The sequence below is a fragment of the Mus musculus genome, chromosome 5 (assembly GCF_000001635.26).
Source record: "Mus musculus strain C57BL/6J chromosome 5, GRCm38.p6 C57BL/6J".
In the NCBI taxonomy this organism is placed as follows: Eukaryota; Metazoa; Chordata; class Mammalia; order Rodentia; family Muridae; genus Mus; species Mus musculus.
In genome coordinates, this window is record NC_000071.6 from 123,320,819 (window position 1) to 123,346,975 (window position 26,157).

Sequence of the window (26,157 nt, forward strand, 5' to 3'; positions counted from 1 at the left end):
TCTTCTTCTTCTTCTTCTTCTTCTTTTATTTTTTGAGACAGAGTGTCACTATATACCCCTGGCTGGCCTGAAACTCATTCTGTAGCCCAGGCTGGCCTCCAATTCACAGAGATCCACCTGCCTCTGCCTTCTGATTGCTGATATTAAAGGCATGCATCACAATAGCTGGTTGTATACTTACTTTAAAAATTCATTTTAAATAAAAAAAATTGCTAGGATGTGAGTAACATATTTGAGTTTCTCATTGAAATCTATACTTATTCAGCCAAACTCATTTGAAAATTCTTGGGAAGTACTTTTTTTTGTTGGTTTATTGAAATGGAATCTCTCTGTCTCTCCATGGCTACCTTAGAACTTGCTATGCAGGCACAGGTTGGCTCTGAACCTAAGGCATATTGCAGCCTCTGTTTCCTGACCACAGGAAGCAGGTATGTACCACTACGCCTGGAGAGACTCTTCCTTCAAAACAAATAAATGAATGTGTATGTGTCAGCGTGAGGAAGTGGTTGATAGATACATTGCGAGATCCTCAGGGTGAAAGGTGACACAGTTGAATAGCGTTCATGACAGTCCACATGGTATGAACAGTGTGACACCATCAGGGCAGGACAAAAAACCAACACAGACTGAGTGGCTTAAAACACAAGGAAAAAAGGGGCTGGAGAGATGGCTTGGGTTAAGGGCGCTCACCATTCCTTCCTGCAGAGGACCAGAGTTTGGTTCCTGCACCCACACATCAGGTGGCTTGTGACCACCTGTGACTCCAGCTCCGAGGGATTCAACGCCCTCTTCTGGCACACACAGGCATCTGCACTCATGTTTGTTTACACATACATAGAGACACACATACCTAGAGATAATTTGAACAGGAAGTCTTTAAAAGATCCAGTGCTTGGCACGTGCTTAAACAACAGAGTTTTGTCCTCTGACAGAATGCAAAATCAGTGTCAGCAGGGCCATATGCCCCCTGCTCCCTGTGACAGTTGTCCATCCGGTGACTCCTTTTGGACTCCTCCTACCCTCTGATGCTTGCATTCTGTTCCCTGACCTTGAGGGAACAGGTGTGCATCATATCACACTGTGTTCAGCTCCAGGCTGCAATGGTACAACGGCGACGGACATCCTGGATTGAAAGCCACCCTACTCCAGCGTGACCAATGACCTTTTATAATTACCTCTGTAGCAACCCCATTTCTTTTTTTTTTTTTTTTTTTTTTAAAGATTTATTTATTTATTATATGTAAGTACACTGTAGCTGTCTTCAGACACTCCAGAAGAGGGCGCCAGATCTCATTACGGATGGTTGTGAGCCACCATGTGGTTGCTGGGATTTGAACTCCAGACCTTCGGAAGAGCAGTCGGGTGCTCTTACCCACTGAGCCATCTCACCAGCCCCCAGCAACCCCATTTCTAATAAACTCCCCAAGATGAAAACTTCAGCAATCTGTCCTGGGGTGGGGAGGACGTAACGCAACCCACAAACACGTGTTCCTTTCCAGTTTTCACGAGTGGCCTAACCAAGTAATTAAAACAAACAAACAAACAAACAAACAAAAAGTATTTGTCTGTGTTGACCATAGTCTTCTATATTCCTTTCTGATCTCTCTCCTCTAGATTGAGGACATGTTTAATGAGATCAAGTTCAGCGAATACGTGGAGACCGGGAAGCTCATCGACAAGATCAACCTCCCGGATTTCCTCAAAGTTTACCTTAACCATAGGCCACCTTTCGGCAACACTATGGACGGCATCCAGAACAGCTTCAACGTGCTGGGTTACACCAATTCGGAAGGGAAAAAGGCCATTCGGAGAGAGGATTTCCTGAACTTACTCCTCACCAAAGGTAAGACAAGGCCAGGACGGCTGGGAGCCATTTCCTCCAGCCACTTCCCAGCACACAGAGCCGAGGTAGGGGTAGGCAGACACCTCGGGCTCTCCATCTGTCACAGGGGACACTCACGTGACAGGGCTTCAACCTCAAGGAGCATCTTGGACTGTCTTCATATCCGACAAGGGTGGATTAATAAGAAGGTCCCTGACCTAGACGTGAGAAACGTGACTCACAGGCCGGCAAGATGACGCAGTGGGGTGAAGGTGTTGGTCCCAGAGCCCGATGGCCTGAGTTCAACCTCCAGACTCACTTGGTGGGAGGAGTTAGACTCTGGTCTGCAAACTCTCTCCATTCTCCTGCCTCAGCCTCCCTGTCACTGGGATTGAAGGCCTATGCCACCACACCCAGCTTGGCTTGGAAAACAGGGAGGAGTTTGCCAGTTTATCAGTCTCCTTGGGCAATCATAAGGCTTATGGGTGAATTCATCATGATATCAAGCCACACCACACTGAACTTTTATTTCTATCTACTCTACAGATGTAGAGGTTGCCTTGTGCTGTCTTGCGTACCTGACAGGCGCTCACTCGCTAGTGGAGCTTTTTTATTGCAAACCAGGAGAGCTCTGAGAAGAGGAAGTTTGAGATAAAGTGGAGCCCAACCTTCCATACCTGACTCACCTTGCTGTCCTTCTACAAGGGCCAGCCTCTTCTCCCTAGCTTTGTAAAACCATATAAGGAATATCGTCTTTCTGTCTAAAGAAATAGTAGAATACTTGTATTTAAAGCTCTTTGGCTAGGGGCCAGTGAGATGGCTCACCCAATAATGTGCTCGCTATTAAGGCTGAGCTCAGTCTAAAGCACACAGGAGTTGTACGGGTCTCCCAGAACTTGTCCTCTGACCTCCACACAAGTAAGGCTCTCTCTCTCTCTCTCTCTCTCTCTCTCTCTCTCTCTCTCACACACACACACACACACACACACACACACACACACACACACACACACACCATAGATAGATGGATAGATAGATATGAAATTTAAGAAGATCTCCAGCCAGATGTGGTGACACAACTGTAATTCCAGCACTTGGGAAGTAGAGGCAGGAAGATCACAAGTTCCCAGTGGGGCTCCAGGAGTTGTACAGTGCTCGGTTGTACAGTGCTTACCTAGCACCACGCTCAAAGCCCTGAGCTGAATCCCCAGTGCCACATAAACCAGACCTGGTGACCCAAATCTGCAACCCCAGTACTTGGGAGGCAGAGGCACGAGGATCAGGAATTCAAAGGTCAACCGGGTGTAGTGGCTCACGCCTTTAATCCCAGCACTCTGGAGGCAGAGGCAGGCGGAGTTCTGACTTCAAGGCCAGCCTGGTCTACAAAGTGAGTTCCAGGACAGCCAGGGCTATACAGAGAAACCCTGTCTCGAAAAACCAAAAACAAAACCAAAAAAAAAAAAAAAAAAACCCAAAAAACAAAAAACAAAAAACAACAACAACAAAAAAGGAATTCAAAGGTCATGTTCAGCTTCATAGTAGATTGAAGGCCAGGCTGTGAGCCACGAGACCCAGCCTCAAAACAAACAAACAAAGACCTCCTACTAATTCCCACCCCCAGCTTTAGACAGAGCCCAAGACTTAACCAGACTTCGTTTCCACTCCAATGCCCAGGGGAGCACATGACAGAAGAAGAGATGATCGACTGTTTCTCGACTCTGTTTGGCCTGACTCCGGAGGGGTGGAAATCGGAGCCTGCAGCCACCTGCATCAACGGTACTTAGCCTGCCTTTGTCTGGGCGCATAGCCACCACTCACGATTTGTCGTAGACTTAAGTGCATCTGTTCCTCCGGACCGATATAAGCCACTCTCCTCCAACCACACACACACAGCAGTGTCAGTCGAGCTGGGAATCCCATGAATAAGGGAATTAGTGAGCCGTGCGTGGCTGTGCCTGCCGGATGAGAGCATTCATTCCCACTTTGCCTGTCCTGTTTTGCCTCTGACCCTTTCCCTTTCTTTGCTCCTCTGGGCCATTTTTTTTATCTTTCTGGTTTGCGTGAATGAACTTCAGCCGCTCTGGAAGCTGTGGCTGCGTGTCGGCTGTGGAGAGAGGAGACCCCTGGGTAGGTGTACAAATTCAGTTCCAAGCTGAAGAGATGTTCCTTCTCGGCTCCATCTCTTCTCTCTCCTTCTAGTGTTTGGCTTTCTTTCTCTTTCTTTTCTTTTCTCTTTTTTCTCTGAGACAAAGTTTTACTATGTAGCTTTGGCTGGCCTGGAACTCACTATGTAACCAAACCTGGTTTCAGACTCACAGAGATCTTCCTGCTGCCTCCAAACTGCTGGGCTTGAAGGCATATGCAGCCATGCCTGCATGCCTGGCGGTGGCTGCTGCTACTGCTGCTGCTGCTGCTGCTGCTGCTCCTCCCCCTCTCCCTGCTCCTTCTGAGATTGGTCTCTTTAATATAGTCTAGGCTAGCCTTGGACTCCTGATCCTCTTGCCTTCACCTCCCAAGTGCTGGGATGACAGGTGTGTGCTACCATATCTTCTGGCTTCAAGTTCTTTTTCTTAAAAGTTTTCTTTTATGTCTTTTTATTCTCTCTCTCTCTCTCTCTCTCTCTCTCTCTCTCTCTCTCTCTCGTGTGTGTGTGTATGTGTGTGTGTGTGTGTGTGTGTGTGTGGTCAGTTCTCTCCTTCCACCATGTAGGTCCTGAAGTTAGAACCCAGGCCTTCAACCTCGATGAGAAGTGATTTCACCCCCTGAGCCACATTGCCCACCTTTTTAGTCCTTTCTTTTCTCACGCATGTGCACATGTGTACGATGCACGTGTGTGTGTTCGTGGATAGGTTGTGTGCCTATGTGCCTGTGTGCAGAGCACGGAAGCGAATACCGAATACCGTGTGTCTTCCTTGAGCCTTCTCTACCACACTCCTGAAGACAGGGCCTTAACCAAAGCTGGAGCTCTTTGGTTATGGTGAATCCACTCAGGTAGCCCCAAGCTCCCCCATCTGCCTGCCTGGCTCTGAACAGAAGAAGCCTCTCCGTTGCTAGGCTTCTACGTGGGCTCTGGGAATCTGAGCCCTGTCCTCCCTTGTGTGGCAAGCACGTTATCCTCCAGGGCACCTCCCCATCCAAGGTCCTCCTAGCCTCGGGCTGTACTCGATGGCAGAGGCCTTTCCTCACAGGCCTGATGACCTTGAATCTATCCCCAGCAGCAAACAAATGAAAAGTCCTCTTCTTCTCCCTGTACCCCAAGAACTCCCCACCTCTTCCTAGCCAGTTGTCATTCACAGATGTTACTGTCCCGAGCTTACACTCAGGAGTCCATTGAAACAGCTCTTCTAGGCTTGCTTGGGCTGGAAAATCTCTACCAACAAGCCCAGGATAGTTGGTGGTCAGGACCCACAGTTCCTGAGAAGATAGGAGCAAAGCTGCCTGGCCCATCTCCGTGCCACTTCTTCCTTTTATTGTCTAGCCAGGTTTGCCAGGACCTTAGTTAATAAGACTCCATTCCATGATGGATTCTGACCTTCAGCACAAAGTCTCTCCGCCCCCTCTTTTCTTTCCTTCCTTTCAAGGGTTTGTTTTATGTGGATGGGTGTTTTGCTTGTGAGTCTGTCTGTCTGTGTGCCGTGTGCATGCCTGATGCCTAGGGAGGTCAGAGGAGGGCATTGGATCCCCTGGAACTAGAGTTACAGATGGTTGTGTACCACTGTAGGGGTGTCGGAGTGCTCTTCGCTGCTGAGCCTTGTCTCCCCAGCCCGCCTCCCACTTTTGTTGAGTGTCCTCGTTCCCTTGGGTTTTTGAGGGCTTGTTCTCATTAGGCGCCTCATCACTGGAAAGGCATTTGGCTTTCTTTTCTTTGCCTGCCTAGGTCCAGAAATCTGCCTCCAGAAAGAGCTTCCCGAGGAAATCACTGCAGAAATATTCACCACGGAAATTCTTGGCTTAACCCTTTCCGACAGCTCGGAACAGCTCATTCAGTGACGTCATTGGCGATGCTGGCAGCACAAAGGGCTCCGTGTGTGCTTGCACATGTGTGTGCATGTTCCAAGAGGTGTCCCCTTTTCTGTCCATGCCCACCCCCCACCACCCCCAGCCTAATCTTTGGAGCATTTTAGACATTAAAAGCAAATTTCTCTTAGGCAGTGGAATTCACAGAGTTGGACATTGCACTGTCTGTGAAAGAGAAGAGTAGGCGGAAGCGAGAACAGGCCTGACAGCTGGATCGCCAGGCCTGAAGGAGCCTCAGCCAGCAGAGTCTGTGCTGCATGGACGTCATAGCCAGCCGCTCATACCCCGAAACTGGGGTGGGGTGGGGGGAGGTGTTCTGGGCTCCTGGGAGTGCCAGACTATTTTACTTCCCAGCAAAACACCCAAGCAGTTGTGTGTGGCCATGACAGCAAGCATCACCAGTCATGCCTAACCCCGGTGACAACTGCCAAAGAGAATGCAGAAGCAACCTGGGTCCCGCAAACTGCAGGTGGCCCAGAAGCCACGGGGTCCTGCTCCTGAAGGATGCAAATGGCAGATGCTGCTTCACCCCCTCACTTTCTGCCAGGCTTCAATGCACACAGTGGTCAAAACCAGTGGACACTAGGGGACACAGCTAAGTTTGCAGTGATGTCTTATTCCTGCACTATGGCATAACAAGTGAACGCTACGGTCTACTTTTGTAGGTTTTCTCTCAGTTCTGAGGACTCTTTCCTGCCAGTGTCCCCAGTGATACGTCTCTATCACACTCTGTCCAGTGTGCCTGCCCACCCCCACCAGGGCCTTCTCAGACAACTGCGTTAAGGAAACATTTCTTTAGGGGAAGGGATTAAACTTTCTCTTCTCTTCTTTCTTTCTTATTTTATTATACATTGGTGTTTTACCTACATAAATGTCTGTGTGAAGGTGTCAGATCCCCTGGAACTGGAGTTTACAGACAGTGGTGAACCACCATGAGGGTGCTGGGAATTGAACCTGGGTCATCTGGAAAAGCAGCCAGTGCTCTTACCCACTAAGCCAGTCCTGGAAAACAAAGATGAGCCCCCCAAGAAAACCTTTCCAATTCTCTTAAAGAGTTTCTCTCCTGTGGAGCATGGGGGAAATAGCACTTCTTGTGTGCACATGTACCGAGCCCTCCTTAGCAGTGTGCACTTGTAAGTTTGGCACAGGGAGAGTCTCTTGCACTGTCTAGAAGGAAGAGCGCTGAACTGTCTACCCCAAACGAGGCTGTGTCATCGTGACCTTTTGGCAAGCGACAAGAGCCAAAGCTCTGCAGGTACCTGCTTGTCCAAGCATGTTACTAGGGCTTCACTACCTGTTTTACAGTTTGTTCTTTAAACCAAAACAAAGCACGAGCTTCTTCTCCACCCCCACCCCCACCCCCGGACAGGGTTCCTCTGTATAGCCCTGGCTGTCCTGGACTCGATTGTAGACCAGGCTGGCCTTGAACTCACAGAGATCTGCCTGTCTCTGCCTCCCGAGTGCTGTGATTAAAAGTGTGCACCATCCCGCCCAGCTAGAAACACAAGCTTTTTGAATGAATTTTGTAGCTTCTAAGGACCTGGGTGATGATTTCCAAAGTTCATAGGGACATTTTAGGGACTAGGGACCTCGCAAATAACTTGTTCTCTTAAAAACACACACACACACAAAAAACAAAACAAAACTCCTGCCTTGGGCATAACCTGGATACCAACCAGAGGTTTCCTTTATCAAATCTGGTATCTTTTAGTTTTGCAGTCCCTGACTACATATTCTGCAATGGTGGTGAGAAAAATTGTCAGTGTCACTTGCATCCACCAGGGCTGGTGTTGCCATTAGAGGCAAGTTGGGGGTGATCTCTCATGCTTGACTAGCCAGAGAGTAGGAAGGCCAAAATGCCAGGGACATCAGAATCAATTGTGGTACCCCCTCTCTTCCTGCCCCAGTCTGGCCAAGGGGGTCTTTCTACCTGGGGACACTTCCAGCAGGACACTTCCACTTAGCTTTTGTTGTCTCTCCACATTTGACCAAGTCAGAGTCAGTCCCAGAGCACTTGAATAAAGGAGAGGACAGACCAGCATCAGCACCCGGGGCCCACCCGTCCTAGGGATGGGGACAGTGTTGAATGGCTTGGACTCTTCTGCACAGGGATGTTAAAGCTGTGACTAAAGCTGTGACCACCAAAAGCCATGGTAAAGTGACAGAAGATCCTGTCACAGAGCTGGAGCATTGAGATCAAAGGACAAAATCCTGAACAGCCAAAACTTTACCGGAATGCTCCTTTGATAAATGAGGCTTCGGGCTAGCAGGCTATGTGTCACTATGAGATGAGATAGTGAACTCACAGATCAGTAGTAGTTAAGTGGTCTTCCAGAATCACTACTCCTCCCCAGTGCCCACCCCCTATCCACAGCCAGTACCGAGGACTGCGAGTGTCTAGGCTGCCCAGAATTTGCCTGGGAACCCAGGGACTAGGTCCCTGGTCCACTTCTGATATTTAGTAGGTATCTGTGTGCCCGTGGGTGTGGCTAAGCCCTTAAACCTCAGTTTCCTCTTGGAATCGCTCCTGGGAAGGTTGTGGGGATTAAAAGACACAGAACAAGTGAAGCACTCCTGGCTCAGGGCATCGCTCGCAATATGACAGCAGCTATTATTATCGCAGGCAGAGACTGTACCGGAGAACTGAGAAGTTGCTTGACAAGAATTAACGTCTCCCAAAACTAGAGTCTGAGCACCGTAACATACTCAGAAGTGGGTCTCTGCTCAGTTGGAGCCTGGCTCCTCAGTATCTGTAGAGCAACTGAGTACATCCAAAACTTCAGTGTCTTTATTTTATTTTTTATTTTATTTTGGAGACAGGATTTTTCTGTGCAGCCTGGCTGTCCTGACACTCACTCTGTAGACCAGGCTGGCGTCGAACTCATAGAGATCCAACCGTCTCTGCCTCCCAAGTGCTGGAATTGAAAGCATGTATCACCAAGCCTTTATTATTTTATTTATTGATTGATTAGCTTTCAGGTAGACTCTGATGTAGCTGAGGATGGCTTCTTGCTTGTAATGTAGCTGAGGATGGCCTTGAACCCCTGATCCTGTCTATATGCTGTGTGACACTGCCTCTGGGGAGATGCGAATAAACATCTCGGCCCAGACGGAGACCAAAATCAGGAAAGCACCAAAGTAACTTGATGAACCAGTGAGTTTTATTGGGGTGACTTGCAGGAGTGTGACTGAGGGGTTACTTACGGGTACAGAAATGCCTCAAAGACAGCTGCATCAGCCAAGCTCGCCCCAGCATAGGTGACAGCTCACAAAAGCTGGGACCCCGGAGCACACTGCACACTGCAGGCAGCGCCACAGGCTGGATAGTGGCTCTTCAAGGGAGCTAAGTATGTCAAAGCTCTTACATCCTCTTTTGTCTGAGTTTTTCTCAGTATGCCTTACAGTTCATATATGCACGGAGAGGGAGGGGCCTAGTGAATCTGATCAGTTTCAGGGACTTGCTAAAGCCTCTGAGTTGTTTCTCTTCCTGAACCTGAGAGGCTTCGCTTCCTTGCAGGACACACAGGCAAGTCTCACCTCTACCTGGAAACATCCTGCATCTTCGTTAGCTCCCCTCTATGATGGAAGGCTTTGTGTTGAATTGCCAACAGCATTGTACCTCCCCAGTGCTGGGATTACAGTCTGGTGCCACCACCCACATCCAGTTTGTCATCCTCCTTTAATAGCTTCTGGCTTCAAGTGAATGCCGGTCCTCCCAACCCTCTACCTCAGGAGTGGTGAATTCTTCAGTAGGGTCCTGAGTAAATTCTGATCTCTACAAGCCCAGTGGTCTCTCGCCCTCTCAGTTCCCTAGACCTTAGGTTGCAGGGCAAATATAACTATGGATGTGCAGAAAAAAGGGCCATGCCAGCGAACCAATCCAGTCTTAGTCACAGTCACCAGAATTTGGACTCTATACTCTATGACTCCCACATATGACATCATTTGCTTCTTAATGCTTTCAACCATTTTAAAAATTAAAAAAAAACAAAACAAAACAAACAAACCTATGTCTTAGCTTGCAGACTTTATAAAAGCAGAGAGTAGCCTTGGTTTGCTGGTTTTTCCCTTGCTGTCCTGTCTTAGAGGCCAAGTCATTCACTCTAACAGATGATCACAACTCTACAGAATCTATACAAAATACCTGACAGCCTGGGGTGGTGGTGCAGGCCTATAATCGTAGCACTCAGGAGGCAGGAGGATCAGGAGTCCAAGGTCATCCTTGGCTACATAGTGAGTTTGAGGCCAGCCTGGGCCACACAAGACTAAGTCTTTAAAGAAACAATAAATAGATAAAAGCAATGCTTGCCCATTTCCTTCAAAAGATGTGAAGGTTGTGACAGGCTAGAAGAGGCCGGATGTGACATGGCTACCTGGATCATCTGCTCACATAGCCTGGTAAACCCCGGTGAATGAAAGGAACTCACCATTTCGTTAATAGTGCTACTCCAGGGCTGGAGAGAGGGCTCAGCGGGTGAGAGCACTGACTGCTCTTCCAAAGGTCCTGAGTTCAAATCCCAGCAACCACTTGATGGCTCCCAACCACCCCCTAATGAGATCTGATGCCCTCTTCTGGTGTGTTTGAAGTCAGCTACAGTGTACTTATGTATAATAAATAAATCTTTGGGCCGGAGCGAGCAGGGACTGAACAAGCAGAGTTGACTGGAGCAGCGAGCAGAGGTCCTAAAAATTTAATTCCCAACAACCACATGGCTCACAACCATCTGTATGGCTACAGTGTACTCACATACATAAAATAAATAAATCTTTAAAGAAAAACATAGTGCTATACCAGCAGTCATTCAAGGACTTTTAGGAACCTACACGGTGCTCCCTGAGAGATATTCATGTTGGCGAAGCTGGTGAAGGGTCCGTGGGGATCCTCTGTACTGTTTCCCATTGCCTCTAAATCTAAAGTGATTTTCAAAGGTGCAGGGGGGGCCCCAATTTATTTTTGCTGTACTAGAAACCAAACTCAGGGTCTTGTCCATGCTAAGCAAATGCTTTGCCACCAGGCCACACTCCTGGTCTCTACAAAAGGTGCCTTTTGGAAGGTGACATCTACAACCGCCATCAGGGACATGCTGGTCAAATCCTTAGAGATCATGCTCACAGTACCATCTGCCTTTGCTGCTGTGTCCTGTGTCTTTTTCTTTTTTTGTTTTGTTTGTTTGTTTGTTTTTCGAGACAGGGTTTCTCTGTATAGCCCTGGCTGTCCTGGAACTCACTTGTAGACCAGGCTGGCCTTGAACTCAGAAATCCGCCTGCCTCTGCCTCTCAAGTGCTGGGATTAAAGGCGTGCGCCACCACGCCTGGCTCTGTGTCTTTTTCTGATGAATGTTCCTGAGACCACCCAGTGCCCACCCCAGATGCCCTGGCTCTTTGATTATCCTAACCTGTCCTCAGTCCCCAGCAGGCTTAAGGTGTTGGAAACCAAACCATTTTCTTTGGAATGCTTGTATCCTGACGCTGGAGTTCCAGTTACAGAGACTTTGAGTGTGAGCATGCTCTCTAAGGATTTGACCAGCAAGTCCCTGAAGGTGGCTGTTACACAACCTACTGAGGTGAACAGAGGGCCTTGGGAACTAGTGACAAGTTGTCACCCTAAGTACATGGTGTCTAACCATCTTCTGTTATCTCTGCCTGCAAGAATTCAGGGAAGAAAGAAGGGGCTGGGGAGCTGGCATTTGGGCACACACCTGTAATCCCCCCAGTCAGTGGGCAGAGCCAAACAGACTGCCGGTGTGCCCGCCACATGTAGGCGGCAACCTTCATGGTGAAAATATGGTATTAGATTTTACCTGGAACTGGAGTTACAGATGGTTGTGAGCCACCATGTGGTTGCTGGGAACAAAACCCAGGGCCTCTGGAAGAGCAGCCAGTGCTCTTAACTGCAGTGGAAACTTAAGGGTTCTTTGGAAAGTTGGTTGGATGGTGTTTTGCTGGGGTGAACACGTGAAGGAAAACATTTCATTAAAGTGGACACAGGTGTGAAAGGCCAAGGCAGACACAGGAGAGAGGATGTTCTGCTAAAGCAAGCATGTGAAAGGACACATAATGAAAGATTCTTTGCTAACAACACGCATGTATTGGTCTGCCTTACATTGCGTAGTTGAGCTGCATTTGTCAGGACTCCAGAGAGAGAAACGCACCAAAAGACCTCTGGTGGCACAGTTTCTTGCTGCTTCTGAGGACTCTGGGTGACTGGGTGCACATGCTGAGGCAAGACCTGTGGAGGACATGTGATGTTTGGAGGCATAACTAGGACTCCATGGAATGACAGAGACAGAGCTGGGCTTGCTTGTAGAGCTAGCTGTGCAAGGCTTGTGGGTCTCAAGTCTTCACTGATCTTTGCTTTCCTGAGAGAGGTACAGCGGAGAACTTCTCTTGGTGTTCCTGTTGGTCCCTCCTGCTGACTCCAGCCAAGACTGAGGCCTGACTGTTTCTGCTAGGTCATGTCACCACGGTTGCTCCCCAGCTGGGCTGCTGGTGTATCTGTGAGAGTGGATGGAGCTGCTGCTGCCTGCTAACCTGTGAACTGAACTGCTGATTTCCAGACGGGAATTGCTCCTAAGAACTTTTCTAAACAGGTTCACTTCCCCTGTATCCTTTCTTTTCTACTACCTCTGGTGGGTGGTGGGCTACAAGGGAGGTTAAAACGTTTTTAAGAACCATCATTTAGGGGCTGGAGAGACTGCTCGGCGGTTAAGAGCACTGGCTGCTCTTCCTGAAGGTCCTGAGTTCGAATCCCAGCAACCACATGGTGGCTGACAACAGCTACAGTGTATCTACATATAACAATAAATAAGTCTTTAAAATTTTTTTTAAAAAACATCATTTAAAATAAGGTCTGAAAAAAATTAAAGTTATAATTAACCACTGAGCCATCTCTCCAGCCTAGACATAGGGCCTTACATATTCTAGACAGACTCTTTACAACAGAACCGCACCCGACCTCCTCTCATGTCTTCATAAGCCAAGAACAAAGAACTTCACCTGTTTATCCAATCCTGAGTTCCACGTTTACTACACACACACACACACAAGAGACTATGCCAGAGGTAGCTGTCCCCTGGGGAGTGCTGGTGCCTGTCCTCTATGAATAAAGCAGGTGTGGCTCTGGTCTCCTAGGAGCAAGTGCTAAACATACAGTCCCACTCGCGCTGGGAGACTAGAGGGTAGGTCTGGGTCCCAGGAGACAGACATCAGAGAGGATTATATTTTGGAGAAACTGATCAGGGTGAGCCACGCAGAAATAGTACAGTCAGTCAAAGGAACTGTGTGTCCCAAAGGCCCAGGGGCTTGAGAGGGTCGTGTGTGTGTGTGTGTGTGTGTGTGTGTGTGTGTATGTGTGTGTGTGTGCGCGTGCGCGCGCGGGCGTGCGTGCATGTGTGTGTGAGAGACAGAGAGAGAGAGAGAGAGAGAGAGAGAGAGAGAGAGAGACAAAGAGAGAGAAGCTATAAACATGGATCAGCGTGTGGCCATGTGTATGTGTGTGCGCATGCGCACCCTCTGGGCTATTGTGAGCATGGTGCTCTCTGAGTTCCTTCCCCGGTGCTTTGTCCTCTGGGTGATGGTTCTTCCTCCTGTGTCTGAACAACAATGTTGTCATACATGGAAGGGGCAGGAAGAACAGAGTCTACCAAATTCATAAGTAGAAGATCTCTCTCTCTCTCTCTTTCTCTATTTTATTGCATTTTCTTATTATTTTTCGAGAGAGGAGAGATACACACATGCTAAGGAATATGTATGGACGTCAGAGGCCAACATGCAGGAGTCAGTTCTATCCCTCTACCGTGTGGATCTTGGGATCAAACTCAGGCCGCCAGGATTGGAAGGGAATACGCCATCTTGCAGGTTCTATTCTTTGCTTTCTTCCTAAGCAAAGAGCCTTGAGGAAGGACAAGCTGTTACTCTGGGGATCTAGAAGAAAAAAAAATGTTGCAAGTAGTGCAAACTCTGAGGCTGATGACTAAATGGAGGTCAAAACTCAAGAGGATTTCAACCCCACGCCCATAGGTCTTGAGTCCTTGAAGGATACCTATTCATCCTTTCAAGGTTACCAGGGATACCAACCTTGAAGGTGATGCTGGGGATGGAACATAGGACCTTGAACATGCTAAATGCATGCTGTACCACTGAGGCCTAGCCAAAAACTTTTTATTGTTTTGTTTGTTTGTTTGTTCTGTTTTGCTTACCGTGCTGGGACTAGAAGCCAGGGCAGAATTTACAACCTATAGATGCCCACGTTAACAATGGCCCAGTGTCAGCCATGTGTGCCACTCTGTGCTACAATATGTCAGAAAGGCCTGGTCCTCCCTATAAGTGGTGGTGCACGCCTTTAATCCCAGCACTTGGGAGGCAGAGGCAGGCGGATTTCTGAGTTTGAGGCCAGCCTGGTCTACAGAGTGAGTTCCAGGACCAGGACAGCCAGGGGAACACAGAGAAACCCTATCTTGAAAAACTAAAGAAAGAAAGAAAAAAAGAAAGAAAGAAAGTTACATTCCAGAGAAGCAGGCCTGTGAGAGACCCATGATCAGGACAAGGGACAGTGCAGAGGAGGAAGGGGTCAGAGAAGGAGAAATTACATAAATGAAGGAAGATATCCCAGGCAGACAGTCGAATGGGAATAGCAGATAAGTGAAGGATTGCAAGTGTAGGGGAGGAGGGGCTGGGGCAGAACATCAGTCCAGAGGAGGTAGCAAGTTGCATTACAGATCTGGAGTACTAAACTGAGAAGGCTAAGCTAGGTGGTGGTGGCGGCGGCACCTTTGATCCCAGCACTTGGGAGGCAGAGCCTGCAGATCTCTGAGTTCGAGTCCACCGAGTGAGCTCCAGGACAGACAAGGGTGCAGGATCTATCTCGGAAAAAAGTGAAATGAAATAAAGGCTCGGCTGGATTAAAATAGAGGGGGAAAGGAAGGTCAGATTTGCATCTGGGAGGCAGAGGGCTACATGGGAGCTGGTCAGGGAGAGGGAACAGTGCAGAGGGAGCCCGTTACATAGTTTCGAAAAACAAAGGATTGTGTCAGAAGTGGTGCTCAGAAAGAGTAAACCAGGCTTAACAAGATGAAGGGGCAGCTGAGTGTGTATTGATCATGACCTCTGATTTGTGGTAATAGAAGGTGGCTCTGGTTAGCTTAAGTGGAAAGAGACTTTATTGGAAGGCTATCAGGTAATTGAGAGAGTCCATGGAGAGGCCAGCTCTGAACATGGACAGGACCACCACTGTGCATATAACCAGTCCCCACAGGCTCTCCAAAGGCTGTGTCATGAGGCATTTCTCTTCTACTTCTATCTCTAGCTTCTAAAGTGAAAAATCAAAAGCTGAGTGTGGGCTAGCAAGATGGCTCAGCAGATAACAATGCTGAATGACAACCGGAGCCTGAGCCCATGACCCACATGGTCAATTACTCACACTGCTCCTTGAACATTGTCCTCTGGCCTACACACACACACACAGATACAACACTCACACAGGCACACACACAGACACACACAGATACATACACACAGACACACACACAGGCAGACACACATACAAGGACACACACAGACACACACACAGAGACACACATAAAGACACACAGACACACACAAGCACACACACATAGACACATAGACACAGACACACACATATAGACACACACACATAGACACACATACATAGACACCCATACACAGTGAATGTTTAAAAACAACAACAACAACAACAAAACCCAAAAAGCTTTGTACAATGGTGCATGCCTATAGTCCAAGCACTCAAATGACAGAGGCAGCAGAATTGCCTCATTTGAGGTCAGCAAGGTCCACATAGCAAGACCCTGTGTCAAAAATGAAGAAATGAGTAGAGACGAATCAAAACCACATTGTAATACCACCTTCAGCAACCAAGTTGGCTAAATCGAAAAGACTGGCAATCACAAGTTTTGATAAGGAGCTATCAATCCTCCTTGCTGATGGCATAGAAAAAAGGTCTGCTTTGGAAAGTGGTTTGGAAGTTCCTGAAAATGTTTAACATAAACTTTCTGTCTGACCAAGCCATTCCTTTCTCAGGCACACCGCCAAACAAAAGGGAATTATCCACACAGAGCCCATACACTAACAGTCAATAGCAGCATCATTCATGATAAACAAAAGACTGGAGCAAGCCAGTGTGCAGCAAAGAAGAGGACAAACTCTGACATCACCACATAATCAAATTCTGTTTAATCTTTTTCATTCCAGCTTTAAGAAGAAATCTTAGTACACGCCACAGCATGGATGGGCCCTGAGCACATGCTGGATAACCCACTAGTTATCCCCATCCAGGCTGAATGGACAGTCTGGTGGGGGGGGGGTTGTTTTTTGAGACAGGATGTCACTGTGAAGTTTGGGATGGTGTTGGGGGAGTTGGGACAGGGAACTAATGGGAAAATGAGAGTGGGAATCTGGGGGATTTTTTCAGGCATATCTTTGTACCATTTTAAACACATGGCCCTAATGTGAAAAATAAAAATAAGAATAAATAAAGAAATATAAAATAAATAAATAAATAATCACACACACACACACACACACACACACACACACACACCTTTAATTCCAGCATTTGAGGGGCAGAGGCAGGTAGATCTCTATGAGTTCGAGGCCAGCCTGGTCTAAAGAGAGAGTTCTAGAAGAACTACAGCTATACAGAGAAACCTTGTCTTGAAAAAAACAAAACCAAACAATAATAATAGTAATAAAGTATCTTTTAAGAATATTTTGTCAGAGTAGTGGGAAACTTACTTACTTTCTTTCTTTATTGAGACAGGGTCTCACTCTGTAGCCCAGGCTGGCCTGGAACTCAAAGAGATCTGCCTGCCTCTACCTCTTGAGTGCTGGGATCAAAGACCTATACCACCATGTCCGTGGTATTCTTTATTAACACAAGCTTGCTCCTGTAATTCCAGCGTGGAGTCACATAAGGACTAGGCCAGCCTGGGTTGTGGTGTGAGACCCTGTGTATAAAAAAAAAAATCAACTTACAAACAAGGCTGGGTGCCATACCCAAGACTGAAATTCCCAGCTTCAGGGAGATAGGTCCCTTTAGTGGGTCCTTTCCCAAAACCAAGGGTTTACCCAAACTAGGGAGGATGCTTAGAAATGTGGTAAAGCCACACATGAGAGACTCTAGAAGGAATCTGGTAGCTTTCTAGATTTCTGATGTTAGAACTGACTGATCCTAGCATAGCTGAGCGGGAAAGGACTTGGGTCCAATCTTTAACCCTGTGACACAAAACACTGAAAACTCTTTTGTTTTGAGACAGGGTCTCACCCCATAGACCTGGCTGGTCTCAGACTCAGAGATCCACTGGCTTCTGCCTCTTGAGTACAGGGATTCAAGATGTGCCCTACCACGCCTGGGCAACCGTGTCTGTGTAAACTTTACTCCAGGTCTCTAGGTCATGACCAGACTGTCTGAGTTGGAGAAGAATTTGGATATTATTTCACTTTGAACACATTAATCTTCCTTTCTCCCTGCCACCTCCACTTCTTTGACAGAATGTGATGTACCCCAGGCTAGCCTCTAGCTCACCATACAATCAAGGGTGAACTTGAACTTCTGATCCTTACAACTCCACCCCGACTGAGTGCTAGTTCTACAGGCCTCCATCAGCAGGACCAGCTTAGTGTTTGCTTTTTGTAAAAGAAGGGAGATGGCCTCAACCGGGTCGGTTTCATTAGCAGTGTATCCTTTATGCTCCCACTTTAGAACAAGGGACGATATGGCATTATATGGTTGCAACTTTCTCCTCGACCCTCTCACTCCTACCCTGCCCCCAACACACACACACTTTGTTGGGCCTGGCTAATGCCCTGTTCCCCAAACCACAGAGCACCTCTGTCTACAAAAGCCACCACGCTGCTGTGGTGAGTTGCTAGGCTGCAGAGAGCCCCGAAGCTAGGCCTGCAGTTCCCTCCCAATTACACATCTCTGTTCCAGAGATGGAAGCCTCCTCCACCACGCAGTGGTGAACCAGCCTCCATCCTGGAGGTATGCCTAACACCAGGCATGGACTCAAGAGTTGAATTTAGCAACCCAGGAAAGAGGAGCATTTAACTTCAGTCCCCTGGGTGGGGCTTCATGATGCCAGCCATCATTTGGGTCCTGTATTTAGCAAATGCTTGCTGGTACACACAAGCACTTGAACAAAGCAGAACTGTGTTTCATCCTCTCAAGAACCTCTAAGGTCTGTAAGGCGCATCTTCATTTTAAAGATAAGGCTCGGAGTTCTAAAGATGTTCGGCACTGATAACGTGACAAATGTCCGTTATCCTGAGATCATCTTGCACTCTTAACGTGTCTGGGATGCTAATGTTTGTGGAGAACTTGACTTGGAGCTTTCCTGATCCACAGTTAGACTAACAACCCCTCAACCTGAAAGCTTCGAAAATAGCCAAGAAGAGGATCCAGGCGATACATTGTAGTGATCCAGGTGATACATTGTAGTGGTGAATTAGTTAAGCCACTTTGACACCAGGTAGATTGCTTGCCCAGCTATACCCACCCAAGAGCTCTCTGGATTCCCACAGCTAGCAAACACTCCCCTCCAATATTCCTGAGTTAACATCTTTAAAAACCTATATTTCATCTCTGCAACCCCACACCCAATTGGGAAAGTGGCCCCTAGGGCCATTTCCTGGATTCTTACATGCCACCGGACCTTTAAGTTTCATCTTTCTGTTTCCTTGTTGGAGCAATCTAAAAGTCACGCCCCATCTCCCTAGCCAACTATTGGCTGTACAGCAATTCTTTATTATCAATAGAAACCAGCGGGGTGTGTGTGTGTGTGTGTGCAGGGACCCTCAGGTCTGGAAGTGAGGCGTTTGGGAGCTGAAATAAGACAAAGCATTAGAATCAATCCCCAATAGTACATAAGTGTCATCCCAGGACTCAATAGTCATTACAAGTTTGAGCCCAGCCTGAGTTATATAGTGAGTCCCGTTTATAAAGAGAAAAACAAAAATAAAACTAAGCAAGTATCTGAGGGTTAGCAAGATGGCTCAGCTAGGAATGCTACCTGTTACCAAGCTTGACAAATCTGACAACCTGAGTTTGATGTCCAGCACCCATTTAGTAGTAGAAGAGAATCAACATGGTATGTGGGAATCCTCCGATAAATAAATAATTTAAAATTTAGAAGAAAGTATTTGGAAACATCTTAAAGGCAAGACAAGATAGCAGTTAGGTCAGTGGTTCTCAACCTGTGGGTCGAGACCCTTTTGGGAGTAGAACGACCCTTTCACAGGGGCCACCTAAGACCATCAGAAAGCAGACGCTCATATTACTATTCGTAACAGTAGCAAAATTACAGTTACAAAGTAGCAATAGAAATAATTTTATGGTTTGAGGTCACCACAACAGGAGTGACTGCATTGAAGATCACAGGCAGCCTTAGGAAGGCTAAAAACCATGGAGGTATGCGGACCGGAACTGTTGTGACTGGAGCTCCAGCGGGGACTCAGACTTCTTATACTGCGGTCCCTCCTAGCTTTGACATGTTTCCTTTTTACTTAGAAACTACTAGTTTCTATAACCAAGCCTACATAGACTTTATATATTTAATACAGTGCTACCCCTGTATAAATGGGAAAAAATAACTTTAATGTTTCTATACCAATATGGCTGTTCATTTCTGTCATGTCAACTCAGCAGTAAATAAGAATACTCTCTTAGTCAGGGTTTCTATTCCTGCACAAACATCATGACCAAGAAGCAAGTTGGGGAGGAAAGGGTTTATTCAGCTTATACTTCCATACTGCTGTTCATCACTAAAGGAAGTCAGGACTGGAACTCAAGCAGGTCAGGAAGCAGGAGCTCATACAGAAGCCATGGAGGGATGTTACTTACTGGCTTGCTTCCCCTGGCTTGCTCAGCCTGCTCTCTTATAGAACCCAAGACTACCAGCCCAGGGATGGTCCCACCCACAAGGGGCCTTTCCCTCTTGATCACTAATTGAGAAAATGCTTTACAGTTGGATCTCATGGAGGCATTTCCTCAACTGAAGCTCCTTTCTCTGTGATAAGTCCAGCTGTGTCAACTTGACACAAAGCTAGCCAGTACAAATACTTTTTTCTAAAGTTGGTAGCACAGCTAAAAATTCCCCAAAATTCAAATTCAATATCTATATAGATATATATATCTCACATATAATATATGAGATATGATATATTATATGTGAGATATATATGTGATATATCATATATATAATATGTATATATATATGAGCATGTATTCATAGTAGTAACAGCTTTTTCAGGATCTGTAGTCATTTGTATAAAATAGAGTCATCTAGCACACTCCATTTAAAAAAAAAAAAAGCAAGATCCTAGCTAATAGCACAGTTCTGTTTCTGTTGTGTTAGCTTCAGCATGTGTGAACTTGACTATGAATGAAAATTAAACCTGAGCCCTACCGAGTGTGGCAGCTCATGCTTGCAATTCTAGTGAAGGTACAAGGGTGAGGAGTTCAAGGCTATCCTCAGCTACTTGGTGAGGCTAGCCTGAGCTATATGAGGCCCCATAGGAGGGAAAGAGGAGGACTAAGAAAGGTGGGGGGGGGAGGAGGGGAGAAGAAGAAATAATACGGTGTCTGACCTAGTCAAAGAGAGCGAGGCATAGAACAAGAAAATATGACACTGTGAACAAGATCCAGCAAAAAACGTTAGTCATCAGATACAGTCTATAAAACAGCCGAGTTCTGTTGAAAGAAAGAAGCTTAAAAATATCTGCTGGGAGGGGGGGTATAAAAATGACATACTAGATTTATAAAGAACATTTGTAGTAAGCTTTATGGTTTAATCAGGGATCAAAAATATAAATACCTTCAGGGTATAGACAGCAAGCTGAAGTCAGGTAGTTTTCATGGAGCAAACCGGTTGTCACCTGAGCGGCTTGAAAGGCGAGGGCGGCTGTGTAGAACTCTGGCTGGGTCTAACGCATTTGGATTCCTTTTCATAATAGTCAAACTCAGGTAACATCACATCGACCATTATAAACATTTTTCTCCCTTGTGTGTGTGTGTGTGTGTGGTCTGCATGTGTGTATGCACATTTGTATGCGTGGTGTGGGTGCAGATATACCTGGGACGGCATGCATATCCAGGGCAATCCATGTCTGGAATCATCCTCTGTCTGGCTTATTTACTGAGGCAGACTGGCTCAATCAAATCCAGAGCTTGTAGTATGGCTAATCTCACTAGCCAGCTTGTTCTGAGGAATCGTTTGTCTCTGCCTTAAAGATTTATTTATTCATTTTATGTATGTGAGTATACTGTAGCTGTCTTCAGACACACCAGGAGAGGGCATCAGATCCCATTACAGATGGTTGTGAGCCACCATGTGGTTGCTGGGATTTGAACTCAGGACCTCTGGAAGAGCAGTCAGTGCTCTCAACCACCATCTCTCCAGCCCTGTCTCTGCCTTTTAAGACTTTGGAATTACAGGCCAGTTGCCATGTCTACCAAAAATTTCCCTGGGGATCTTTGTGCTTCTGTGGCAAGTGACTAACCACTGAGCCATGTGCCTGGCTCATTATAACCATTTTAAAGTACAATGTTCAGTGACATGGGACATATATCTCTACATAGGTCCAGAAAACTTTCTTTATTACAAACAAACAAAAAAACAAAAACAAAAGCAAAAAACAAAAACAAAAACAAAAACAAAAAAAACCCCACTGGCCATCATTCCCTGCTCCCTGCCCCAGCTCCTGCCTAGTCTAGGAAACTCCTGTAAGTGGGGTCATACAATCTTTGTCCTTATATGCCTACATCTTTCTACTTAGCATGCTTTCACACATTTTTAGAGGTATTGGTATTGCTTTTATCAAGGAATAATAATACCACTGAAAAGACATCTGTTCATCAATTGGGATTTGGATTTTTAGTATTCTTACATTTCATTTAGGGTGTGTGTATGTGTGTGTGAGTGTGCGTGTGGTATGTAAACATGTGCTGATCCAAGGACAACTTTCACGGGTTCTGTTTTCCACAGCGTGAGTTCTGAGACCTGAACTCTTGCCTGCAGGCTTGGCAGCAAACACATTTACTAAGACATCTTGCAGACCAGATATTCGGACTTTTGATATATCTTATTTAAATACACACACACACATACATATATACACATATATTCTATGTGGGAATTGTGGTGTAGCACTTGCCTAGCATACACAATTTCTGCACTAAACAAAAATGAATTCCCTGGGGTCCAAGCACATATCTGATGATCAAATACAGAGGGTCAAATGCATGAGACTTCGGATTTATGGCACATTTTTCAATCCATCACAGAACGATTCTTTGACATATTTGTGGGGTGTGTTATTTTGTTTTGAGACAGGGTTTTCTTTTTGTGGCCCTGGCTGTCCTAGAACTCACTACTATGTAGACCAGACTGGCTTTGAGTCTTGAATACATAGAATCGGCCTGCTTCTGCTTCCCAAGTGCTGGGATTAAAGGTGTGTACCACCACTGCCTGGCTCCATTGTTTTGTTGTTGTTGTTGGTTTTTTGCTTTTGTTTGTTTTGGTTTGGGTTGTTTTTTTGTTTTGTTTTGTTTTAAGACAGGGCCTCACTATGTAGTCCTGGAACTACCTACATAAACCAGGTTGGTCTTGAACCACAGATCTCTACCTGCTTCTGCCTGGAATTAAAGGAGTGGGCTACCACATCTGATTGTTGTTCTTATTTTTAAATTTTCGCTTTAGGACCGTGCGTTTAAAGTGGTTAAAAGAAGCCTGGGGGAAATTTCCCCAGATTCTCACACCCATTTCCCCACTAGCTCCCTCTACCAAACCCCTGCAACCCCCCCAGACTTCAGGGGGAGATGCTTGGTACTAGAATCATGGCAGTCACAGATGAAGGTCACTGCTGCAACCTTCAATAACTCCTTGACTCAGTTTGTCCATCTGTGAAATGACTGATGTTGCGCTAGTTCCTCTCCAGGTAGCAGCTCTCTCACTTCAGGTCATCTCTTTTCCCAGCATTCACGTGGACAAGCATTCGCTCTGGTCCAGTCTGTGTAGCCGCAACTGCACACCCACCTGTCCCTATACTGGGTGACCGCGGTAGATCCTGTCACCCAGCTCTGTCCTAGGGTAGGGAGACAGCCTCTCATAAGTCCTTCTGTGTTGGGCCAGTCTAGTTTACCTGCTGCTCCGGGTCATTACACTGCACTTCCACCAGGAGCCGTTTAAGATTAAATTGTCATTTTCGGTCAAACCCCAGGGAGGTTGATCCGTGACTGGGACAACTTATCTCTAAGGGAAAGAAAGCCCAGAGACAATGTCAATTGCCACCGGGTTCGGGCACCTTTCCTACGACTCTAGTTTAAGCATGGGGAGGAGACGTTCTAGCTCGCACATTTTAACAGGGCAGCTGGCCAGAGACCGGCGCCTCAACTCTTTCTAAGATCACCTCGCGTCCCGAACCGCCGCCTCCAACTCTTGAGAACTCAAACGCCCGACAAGAAACTTGCACGATCGCGCCCGCGGCCACCAACCCGAGCCAGAGCACCCACGGCCTGCAGTCTGCCATCCCCAGGGTGTGTGTCTTGGGGGGGGGAGGGGCCCCCCATCGCACCTGCGGCCTCTGGGTGAGTCCTGGCGCGGGCCCGTCCCGCGTGCTGGGAGGTCGGGGTTACCCGGGAGAGCTTTCCCAGAGTGAGGTCCCCGAGGCTCCCCGGGGAGGGCGGCGGCACCCGGAGGCCGCACTGCTGGCGGCCGCGCCGCTCCCCCTCGCTCTGTGCAGCTGCCGCCCCGGCGCTTGCGCACTGGGCCCCGGGCGCGCGGCGGCACCAGGCTTTGTGTGTGCGCGTATGTGTGTGAGTGTGTGTCTGTGCGCGAGTGAGAGAGCGGGCGAGTGTGGCGAGCAGGACCCGGCGGGCGCGCTCCCCCAGCCTCCCTCTCTCTCTCTCTTTCCTCTCTCTCTCCCTCCCCGCCAGAACCATGTCGGGCAGGTCGGTTCGAGCCGAGACCAGGAGCCGGGCCAAAGATGATATCAAGAGGGTCATGGCGGCTATCGAGAAAGTGCGCAAATGGTAAGCCGAGGCGCCTGCTCGCTCTCTCGCTCGCCCCGGCTCGCTGCACCGCGTCGCGGCCGCCAGCAAGCCCGGACCCAGCGCGTAGAGCGGCGGGGCGCAGCGGCCCCGGGCCCGGAGTTGGCGAGGGCGCGCGGCCGGGGTCACCTGCGCCCCGCGGGGGCTGCGTCCGCTGCCCAGGTGTGCTTGGCGCCGGTCACCCACCTGGCGCGGCGGCGGCGAGAGCGGCGGCGGCGGCGGCAGGAGCCCGGAGCTCGGAGCTCGGCTCTCGGGAGAGGGGGGTTCGCAGCCGGCCCCAGAAGCCATTTCGTTTTTTTGTGCAAGTCACATGAAAGCGGCTTCCCGCGCGCCGGGGCCGTGATGCCGGCGGCGGCGGGCAGAGCGCGAGCTCCATTGTGCAGCGCGGAGCGGGCCGCCGTCTCCTCCCGGGGCGGCGCGGCGCCGGTGTCCCCCCCCCCCAACACACACACACACACATACACACACACATCCTACGCCCCGACCCGCCCGCAGCTCCCCGCCTCCCAGGCCTCGGCGCCCTCGAGTCTGCGGAGTTTGCAGAGCGCGAGCCGTTTAAATTTAGCGCTTTGGGCAGCCTGGAGCGAGGGCTCCGGGCGAGGAAGGAAGATGGGGGCGAGCGCTAGGAAGGCGGTGGCGCGGCCGGGGCGCGGAGCACCCACGGCTCCCACGCGCTCCGCGCGGCACCCGAAGCTCGGGGAGCGCGATGTTTGCATCCAGAAGCCAAGTCCTGGGCCGTGTCTTGCCTCCTTCTTGCTGGAGCTGGTGTTTGTTTTGCGGAGAGAACGAGCGACCGTTGTTTTTGTTCTCTGCACTGGGGGAGGAGGAGACCGCGAGATTCGGTGTGGGCCGTGCGTGTTTTTCAAGCTCAAATTAGATCCTGCCCGGCGTGGCCTCGTTATAATTAGTAGGATGGAACATTTTCTCGGCCCTCGTCGGGATCTGACACCGAGGCGGCCCCAGAGGCCAGGCCTGAGGCGCCAGTAGTCCACCACCAGGTTGGGTCAGACTTGTTGAAAACTCCCTGCTCCCTGATTTTAACTTTATTACGGTTTTTTTCCCACGGCTTCATCTGGGTCCGAGAGGGAGAGGAGCAGCTGCGAGGGTGTCCCCAAGTGTCAGCAGCCGCTGGCTGGATCTGTCCTTTATAGGAACTGGCTAGGCTCCACTGCAGGCTGGGTTGTTTTTTTTTTTTTTTTTTTGGGGGGGGGGGTCATTTCTTGAGTAACGCCTCTGTTGTTGTTGTCCTTTTTTTTTTTTTAAACACTACTGGGGACCTGTCTCCGGTTTGATGGTGTCACAAGTTAGCTGTCCTTTCAGAGTGAAACCCAACAAAAAAGGCAACGAGAAAAATCAATAAAGTCCACGTGCTCCCGGGCCTCCTATGGAAAGGGCTGTCTGCGGATGGCCGGATGCCCGCCGTGGGCTGGGTTTGGCTCCAATGGGACAAAGAATTTTCACAACCGTGAGAAGGGGAGGCTTTCCAAAGTTGAGATCCAAGTCCTGGGTGCCGGGGAGCTCCCCGCTGAGCAGGGCGACCAGTGCCCAACTGCAGCCATTTAAAAATGGCAGAAACAGCTGCAGGCCAAAACACAGGAAAACCAGCACCTTGGCCCCTCTCCTGTGGGACTCTCAAGGGAAGGCTGGGGTGGCACCCCTCCCTGGCCTCAGTCCCCGGTGCAAAGAAAGAACTGATAGCAGGGCAAGAGTCCCTTCTGTCTGTCACCCGCCTGGAGGGTAGAAAGGGGCCGGTGTAAGCTCCCTTTCTGGTCCTGGAGCCGTGACAGCTGCGGCTGGGTCTGCCAGCTGCTCTGCTGGGCGGGCAGATGGAGGGTTGGGGCTTTCCACCCTGCGGGCCCCAGAGCAGCAGGCCTGGAGGCTTCATCTTCCATGCTAGCGGGTTCACAGCCTGCCAAGCCTGGGAGTGCAGTGGGGGATGTGGCCGCTTTCTACCCTATGTTCTTTTGGGAGAAATAAGTATATCATGACCTCTAAAGACTCCAGGCCTTTTGGGATCTCCTGCATGAGTTTCTACTTCACTTCCTAGCAGTGACCTTGGGCAAAATACGAAACTCAGTTCCTTGACTCTGTCAACTAGGGGACTCCGGGCCCCCCCTCCCCTTCCAGAGCTGTTGAGGACTGGCTAGTCCGGTAGAGTCACTGGAGTACACAGGGGCCCTTATGTAAGGTGGACTTTGTAGAAATTTTGATTTGCTTCCCTCCCCATCTTAAATAG

At 48.5% G+C, this 26,157-nt stretch overlaps 2 protein-coding genes and 1 long non-coding RNA gene across 8 annotated transcripts in view; 2 read left to right on the forward strand and 1 right to left on the reverse strand.

Annotated features, from left to right (window-relative positions):
• Nucleotides 1-6,666, forward strand: part of Wdr66 (WD repeat domain 66) — a 75,760-nt gene extending 69,094 nt beyond the window's left edge. For all 3 annotated transcript variants that reach the window (XM_030254542.1, NM_001370840.1, XM_030254543.1), the window contains 3 exons: nt 1,615-1,843; nt 3,497-3,598; nt 5,700-6,666. In XM_030254542.1, coding sequence (XP_030110402.1) covers nt 1,615-1,843; nt 3,497-3,598; nt 5,700-5,812 — 444 coding nt within the window. In that variant the 3' untranslated portion in view covers nt 5,813-6,666. The remainder of the gene's footprint in view (nt 1-1,614; nt 1,844-3,496; nt 3,599-5,699) is intronic.
• Nucleotides 6,667-11,904: 5,238 nt separating this feature from the next.
• On the reverse strand, nt 11,905-24,324 carry Gm15860 (predicted gene 15860). 4 transcript variants are annotated; one of them, NR_165267.1, is made up of 2 exons: nt 24,108-24,324; nt 11,905-13,762 (listed from the first exon to the last, which is right to left on the reverse strand). It is a non-coding gene; the product is annotated as a predicted gene 15860 (long non-coding RNA). The 4 variants fall into 4 exon arrangements; NR_165268.1 differs by lacking the exon at nt 24,108-24,324 and adding an exon at nt 23,447-23,635; NR_165265.1 differs by lacking the exons at nt 11,905-13,762; nt 24,108-24,324 and adding exons at nt 20,642-22,957; nt 23,447-23,635.
• Nucleotides 23,630-26,157, forward strand: part of Bcl7a (B cell CLL/lymphoma 7A) — a 29,636-nt gene continuing 27,108 nt past the window's right edge. The window contains exon 1 of the mRNA NM_029850.3: nt 23,630-23,903. Within this exon, the coding sequence (NP_084126.1) occupies nt 23,812-23,903 (92 nt within the window). The 5' untranslated portion in view covers nt 23,630-23,811. The remainder of the gene's footprint in view (nt 23,904-26,157) is intronic.